The 7,353-nt window shown below is 38.8% G+C and overlaps 2 protein-coding genes and 1 long non-coding RNA gene across 4 annotated transcripts in view; 2 read left to right on the top strand and 1 right to left on the bottom strand.

Annotated features, from left to right (window-relative positions):
• Positions 1-2,832, top strand: part of aadat (aminoadipate aminotransferase) — an 8,106-nt gene extending 5,274 nt beyond the window's left edge. Inside the window, exons 10-14 of one of the 2 annotated variants that reach the window (XM_032544547.1) lie at positions 288-349; positions 504-568; positions 1,192-1,304; positions 2,374-2,473; positions 2,640-2,832. In XM_032544547.1, coding sequence (XP_032400438.1) covers positions 288-349; positions 504-568; positions 1,192-1,304; positions 2,374-2,469 — 336 coding nt within the window. In that variant the 3' untranslated portion in view covers positions 2,470-2,473; positions 2,640-2,832. The remainder of the gene's footprint in view (positions 1-287; positions 350-503; positions 569-1,191; positions 1,305-2,373; positions 2,474-2,639) is intronic. The other variant, XM_032544548.1, reaches the window with a different exon arrangement.
• Positions 1-6,784, bottom strand: part of LOC116707270 (uncharacterized) — an 8,082-nt gene extending 1,298 nt beyond the window's left edge. The window contains exons 1-3 of the long non-coding RNA XR_004336451.1: positions 6,591-6,784; positions 6,347-6,474; positions 5,117-5,221 (exon numbers count right to left, since the gene is read on the bottom strand). This is a non-coding gene — a long non-coding RNA (uncharacterized LOC116707270). The remainder of the gene's footprint in view (positions 1-5,116; positions 5,222-6,346; positions 6,475-6,590) is intronic.
• The window catches only part of mfap3l (microfibril associated protein 3 like), an 8,516-nt gene continuing 7,633 nt past the window's right edge, over positions 6,471-7,353 (top strand). Inside the window, exon 1 of the mRNA XM_032544545.1 lies at positions 6,471-6,785. The gene's annotated coding sequence lies outside the window, so the exon portion shown is untranslated. The remainder of the gene's footprint in view (positions 6,786-7,353) is intronic.

Genomic DNA, 7,353 nt, shown 5'->3' with positions numbered 1-7,353 from the left:
GCAAAAAAAAAAAAAAAAGCTGTCACCCTTCTCAGATTCAATCCTCACCACCTGCTTTTTCATCTAATCTGTACTAAAACTCAAAGATTTCAAATTGGAAACAAGAACAGAACAAAACAAACATTTAAAGGCTCTATTGTGGAAAAAAAAAAGGTGTGTCATGCTCCAACTGCACCGATGTACAAATAGAAATACAGATCTGAAGGCAGAATACCTGCTGCAGGGTAAAATATTTTGAATCTGTGCCAGTCATTACATGACATAACATGCATCCTGCCTCCTTTCAGCTCATGGTGTCTCAGTTGTTGCACAGTTGGGGCCAAGCCGGTTTCATCCAACACATAGAGGGGTATGTTACTTCCCACAATGGCTGCACAGCCACATGTGCTCTGCAGGACTGATTTGACTGGTTAAGAAAACAATAAGATCCATTTCAAACAGTGCCATTCAACGGAGTCAGCCATCAGCATCGATGCATGACTCAGTTTTCTTTCCTCTCCCAGGGTGATTGAGTTTTACAGGAAACAGCGTGATGCCATGATCACCTCTGCAGACAAGTGGCTTAAAGGTTTGTGAAAAAAAAGTTGGATTACCAAAAATTGCATTTTGGTGTGATGACATAATGTACCTTTTTTAAAAATATTCTTTTACTGAAATAAAAAATAGACAAATCAAATTCTGTATCAAGACAGATCTGACATGTGTGGATAATATGGGTCCTGTCTGGACTGTCCGATCAGTAATACACAAAGTGGCCGGCTGCAGTATTCACTGTTGCTAAAAGATAAGCAGATTTTCTTAAGTAATTTACATTAATACAGACCCTCTGCATTATTATAATGCTGTATGGTCTTAAAGGTGGAGAAGGAAAAAGCTAATTGGGTACCTTTTCTTATTTGTATTGTCTGTTTTGTTTGTATTTGTTCTACCTGTTCTATACGAAGTGACATTAGCTGTCTATACCATTCCCTATTGTAAAAACAAAAAGGACAAACATTTGTAGTGAAAAGTTTTCGGAGTCACATCAGTAGAGTTTTCTTGGAGCCACCGCCTGGTGGCCATTTGAGGAACTACATGGTAAGGCGTTAAGGATTTATGTCGCTTGGAGCAACAATCACTACATTTGGCAGTGTACTTGAATAATGAAAGCACACACACCCAAGCATTTATTTTTAGTTTTTGTGTGTCTGTGTGTAGATGTAGCAGAGTGGTACACCCCATCAGCAGGCATGTTCCTGTGGATTAAGCTAAAGGGCATAACCGATACCCAACAGCTCATTATGAAGAAAGCCTTGGAGAAAGAGGTCAGCACACAACTTGTTCCTATTGTATTTCTGTTTAAACCCTCACTTATTAATCTCTTTTTGTGATTTTATTAGGGAACAAAACCCATTTTACTCATTTGTACTCTGCTCTAATGTGCCAGTAGCAGAATGCATTTTGGTGCTTTTTTTCTGTCGGTTTGTGAGCAGATGTTTTGCACCAGGGGCAAGGCAGGTTTTGTTTCTGAATAGAGTGTAGGATGGCGCATGTAAAGCGTCCATTGTGAGCAATGTGAGGGGGTTTAGCAAGTGAGCGCTTTCCCTCCCACACACACACACACACACACACACACACACACACACACACACACACACGAATGCTTCTAAATCTGGCTGGTAAGCCGTGCATAAACAGGAGTGGGTACAATCGGGCTTTTCCAAGGTCTGTACAGTGCGTCCAGACAGCAGATAGTAAAGACTCCCAAGTCTCTGTTTTCTTCACAGTAGGAAAAAAACAAAACTTCAGATTTGAATCATTGTCAGGGCTTTTTCTTTCCACAGCTGTGATAATTGCTCTCAGGCCTCTCTCAGTGTTATGCAGTGGATTACAACAGGCAGTCAGAGACTTTTAAGTTGCAATATTTCTGACAGATATTAAAGGAATAGTATTGACATTGTAGAGAGTTAGATGAGAAGATTGATACCGCTGTCACATTGTTGGTTGAATATGAAGCTTCAGCCAACGGTAGGTTAGCTTAGCTTAGCACAAAGACTGGAAGTGGGGGAAACAGCTAGCCTCTTAATCAAATTAATTAACATGTTATATCTATTGTGTTTAAACCTTATAAAAATCAAAGTTTAAAAACTATTTGTGGTTCATGTGTGGGACTGTTTTCGGCCAATTAAAAAAAGAATTTGTCTGGCTTTAGAATTACAATTTCAATGCACAAACAACTGCTGATAAAAAGGTTAGTTTTGTTCTTACAAACAGGATTAATCAAATGACCTTGGATGCATGAAAAGATCAGCTATGTAGAAACCGGAGAACAAGACAAAAGCAATGTAAATATTAAATAACGTGAGTCATGTCTCTTTGTATGTGTGCTAAAAGGTGCTGCTGGTTCCCGGAGGTGTCTTCATGATCACAGTGGTGACCCTGTCCCTACGTCAGAGCAGCCTTTTCTCTCTCTACACCAGAGCAGATTGATGAGGTAGGTACACGCGCACGCACACGCACACCACACGCACACACACCACACACACACACACACACACACCACCACACACAACACACACACACACACACACACACACACACACACACCACCGCCACACGCGCACACACCAGTGACTAATCTCTTACAATTATTCTGACAGGCTTTCAGAAGACTCTCCTCTCTCATCAAAGAAGCTTTGTGATCAAACTTCTAATTTGTAAAAAAAAATAGTTTTTTCTCAGCTTAAATATATTTTAATATTGTGTAACCTCCCCTGACAAAAGAAGACACACAGGATGTATGTACGCTACAAATGGTGCTGACCATTGAAAGTCATTTGTAACAATGATTAAGTATTAAAAGAAAATACACTAATTTGTTACTCTGTTATTACACTACACAGTGAAGATATTTTAGATCTTAATGTACAAAAAATAAAATAACTTTTTTTGAATCATTCTGTATTTTGTCTTTTTAGAAGGTATCTTTGTGACTGCTGCTCCATTAAAACCCCAACACTGTAAATACAGTCATAAAACTAGATTTTACCACAGTAGTAATAAAGAGACCACATAGCTTTTACCCCGTGGATAGTTACACCACTTGATATCATGGTTTAGTGTATTAGTTGAATAGTATATCTGTGGTTATTATGGCTCTAGGAGACCTTACAATAAATGCATATAGATTGTGAAGAAACACTTCTGTTAAAGTATGATAATGTTTTTTATGTTGGCATCTTTTCTCTCATTTCTCTCTCAAGTTTAGCAAAGCACAGCCAGCTATGAAATGTTGCTTTGTCACAATCTAGCAAGGCTCAAAAGGTCTGTGTTGGAAATGTGTAATTTCAAAAAAGGTGATACAAAAGGATGATTGACAGTCCTCCTAAACATGAACTCTTCCTGCACTTAAATGGACAAATTAATCTTTTAGTTGGGATTTTTGTTTTTTCTCTAAAAAGAGTAAAAACTCTAGAAACTCTTGTAGTATCCAGAACAACTGTAGCCCGGGAAAACCTTGACGAACTTCCGGCAATTTGAGATTTGCTGTTACAACTGAGAAGGGTCTGGTGTCAACCAGGCAGGAACAACTGTATTGTTGGACTGACGCAAGGGTTGCACAGACGAAAGCCACAAGTCCTTTTACAATAAAGTTCTTAAAACTGCAAGTGTTGCAAGGGCATTTAACATTTAAGGGCATTTTCCACCTCTTTGTTCACCTTTTGAAGAAGGTGGCATTGCCTTTGTTTAAAAAAGGGTCTAACAAGTCAGTCATATAATGCAGATGCTTAAGTTACGAAAACAAACATCACATCTAATCTAGTTTATGATAAATTATTTTAGGCTATAATTTGGCTGTTTATCATTGGTCACAGAAGATAAAAGAAACACATTGATGTTTGTGTATGTTGTAGGCTTTTTGCCGCCTATAAGTTAGTAAGTCATATCAACCTAACATTTACTGTAAACTTTACAGTCTGACTTATGATTGAAGTAAACATTGAGCTGGTGCCAGCAGGATGCTGGGGTTTGACCCTCTTTGTTTACTGATGACCTAAATAAAAAACCAGCTGATGTTCAGCGATCACATAACAGTACCTGCTGACAACAATAGGGTGTGTGTGGTGGAAACTGTTTTCTTTTCCTTTGTACAGACTTTCTCCCTGTTGTGTTAATATGTAGCACTTTGGGAACAGGGTGACCGAGCTCTTGGAGTTGTTTGTCTAAAGCTAAAACATTAATCCGTAAAGGATAATGAGGTCAGAGGGTCGGTTTAAAAATCCAGATTTTGCTAAATTTATTTACTGTGAAGCAAGGTTGAAGTTGAAGTTATTATTGAAGTTATCTCGTAAAAGCTATAATTTCACCGTGTGTGAATGTACTTTGTTAAAACTAAACACCCCGACTCCTGACCTTAGTAAAAGTCAAATATTAGCAGTACAAAAACATAGAAAAGAAATTGTTCTAAAAAGTGTTAGATTATGGGTCATATATGTATAGTCTACACTAACTACTTGGACAGCTGTATTTACTTTTATGAGCTCATCTTATACTTGCATGTAAAACTTCAACACTAAAATATTACGGTTGTTTGACACTGAAGTAAAAGTACCAAATTTTCCTCTAAATGTAATGAAATTTAATGCAGAAATTAATACAAAATTATCTCACATAAAACACACACACAGACTTTAAATATCCATATTTCTATAGCTAGATGAAGCATTAATGACTTAGTTATTGACTGTCTGCTGAGGCCTTGGCACAGAGTGTCTATTTCAGACTTTGTGACTTCCAGGTCAGACAAACAAACAGCCCAGATAACCTTGACTTTATTTAGAGGTGTCTCTGTCCAGCCTTTATTTCTTCCAGGAAATATTTTGTTTCAATGAGAAGTCAGCCGTTTCTTCATGTTTTTTTTTATGCTCTTGATTCTTTTTTTTCTTCTTTATCTTCTATCCACAACTCTAAGTTTGCCTCAAGCGTCTTTTTATTGTCAAACCTTTTAGCTTTAATGGATCATAAATGCTGAAGGAAATGTGTTTTCCCCAGAGTCACTGTATGCCAAGTCTTAAAACAGACGTGGACAGACAGGTCTAGTACCTGTACCACAAAATTAAGTGTACTTGAACTTTACCTTTTATGTAAGGAAGGTTTTCAAGTTCATTTGAAGTGGTCAATGGCAAACTGGGAAGCTCCCCAGAGACTGCTGCGGTCTCCTCAAGGAAGCATCAAGGTCAGGCTGCACAAACATGCCACAGGAATACAGATGGGGGACAAATATAAGGCAAGGCAAGGCAAGGCAGCTTTATTTGTATAGCACATTTCAGCAACAAGGCAATTCAAAGTGCTTTACACAAAATCAGTTAAACAGATAAAACACAAGTAAAAACAGTTAAAAATCACAAGCATTAAAAACCGGTAAACACATGAATAGACAGTTAAAAACAAAGAGAAACATAAAACACAAGAATAAAATTTACAGTGCAGCATAAGATTTAAAGAAATGATTAGTCATTTAAAGAAGCAGCATCAATAGAAAGGTCTTCAGCCTTGATTTAAAAGAACTGAGAGTAGCAGCGGATCTACAGGTTTCTGGGAGTTTATTCCAGATATGAGGAGCATAGAAACTGAAAGCTGCTTCACCCTGTTTAGTTCTGACTCTGGGACAGAAAGCAGACCTGTCCCAGATGACCTAAGGTCTGGGTGGTTCATAGTGTAGTAGCAGATCAGCAATATATTTTGGACCTAAACCGTTAAGTGATTTATAATAACTAGCAAGAGTACTTTGAAATCAATTCTTTGAGACACAGGAAGCCAGTGTAAAGACTTCAGAACTGGAGTGATGTGATCCAGTCTCTTGGTCTTAGTGAGGACTCGAGCAGCAGCGTTCTGAATCAGCGCAGCTGTCTGATTGATTTTTTAGGGAGACCTGTAAAGACCCCGTTACAGTAGTCAAGTCTACTGAAGATAAGGCTGGACAAGTTTTTCCAAATCCTGTTGACACATAAGTCCTGTAACCCTTGATATATTCTTAAGGTGATAGTAGGCTGACTTTGTAATTGTCTTAAGGACAAAACAACATAAATTGCTTAAGTAAACCTCCATCTTTGGTGTAGCCGTTTAATATTTAGGCCCAAAATCTCCCATTGGTGTGGGATTTAGTCATTTTAAAGCTGCACTAATCAATTCTCAGTGGTTCAGATGACTATGTAAAAGGTTCTTGTAGGGTATACCTACAGGAAATTATGACCTAACTCCCTTGTTTTCAGCTTTAAGGAACATGTATGGCAGACTGTAGACAGACATCCCCAGGACTTGGCTAAGACCAAAACAGAACTAAAAAGATAGTGAATATTCGACTTACAATTACAGAAGCATTATTGTGTTTCATGTGTCAGCATTGTTTCCAGCTTGTAGGCCTACTGCTGCCCCTGAGTGGCCAGAATTACTGCATCTTTAAACATGGGCAAGGAAATAGCAGTGAAAGGGAGCCTGTGACAACAACATCAAAAATAATTTATTACATGGTGACTACCTATTCCGAATTGACCTATTTTATTATTGTTTAAGAATTCCAAATTAATGTCTTTTTGACGTTATTGCCTCACCTGCTCTGGCAATAGCAAGAAACAGCGATGTTGTCACCCAGGTTGTCCTGAAGCAACGCTAACGTCACTAGCTCGACATAGCGGGCGACTAGCGTACGCGGTGGACGGAGGATGATGGAGATGCGGTGAAACAGCTAACGACATATCGTCGACTCTGGTGTTTCCCACTAAACGTTAACAGCGACAGACCAATATGTGAGTATGAAAGTGTTGTCTATCAACTGGGAAACATAACATTAAAATGGGTTTAGTGAACGTTTAAGCTGCTGACGTCGACGCTGAGGTTGCCGTTTGGGATTGCTTTGCGGAGACGTTACTGCATTTCTCGATTTAACGCTAGCTACATTCATACGGTCTCTACCGATGATTCCGACCATTTTCTGCGGTAATATTTATTGTTAATTGTAGCACGTTAAATTAACTATCGTTGTGTGAATATGAAAGAGCTACCTCACAAGCGCTTGTTTAATGATTGCAGTGGCACAGCTCTGGAAGGGTCTCGTGATGTAAAACAACCGTCCAGCACATAGCCATGTCCCACGCCCTTGTTTTGTGGTGTTTAGCGTTTGAACGGCACTGCTTAAGGCGACGAAATCTTGAAATCAGTCTCACATTTGATATACAATTAACTATTGCATTCACGACCGGAAAGAGCGCGTATTTTCCGCTTGCTTATTGTTGCTTTCAATGGGAGCGAAGCGTTTTGCTCGCTGCTTTTGCGTTGCTGAGCGACTCGCGTTTTTTTTTTTTTGCCGGAGCGTCC

The sequence above is a fragment of the Etheostoma spectabile genome, chromosome 19 (assembly GCF_008692095.1).
Source record: "Etheostoma spectabile isolate EspeVRDwgs_2016 chromosome 19, UIUC_Espe_1.0, whole genome shotgun sequence".
In the NCBI taxonomy this organism is placed as follows: Eukaryota; Metazoa; Chordata; class Actinopteri; order Perciformes; family Percidae; genus Etheostoma; species Etheostoma spectabile.
Note: the sequence above shows the minus strand (reverse complement) of the source record. Positions and strands in the feature narration are given on the sequence as shown.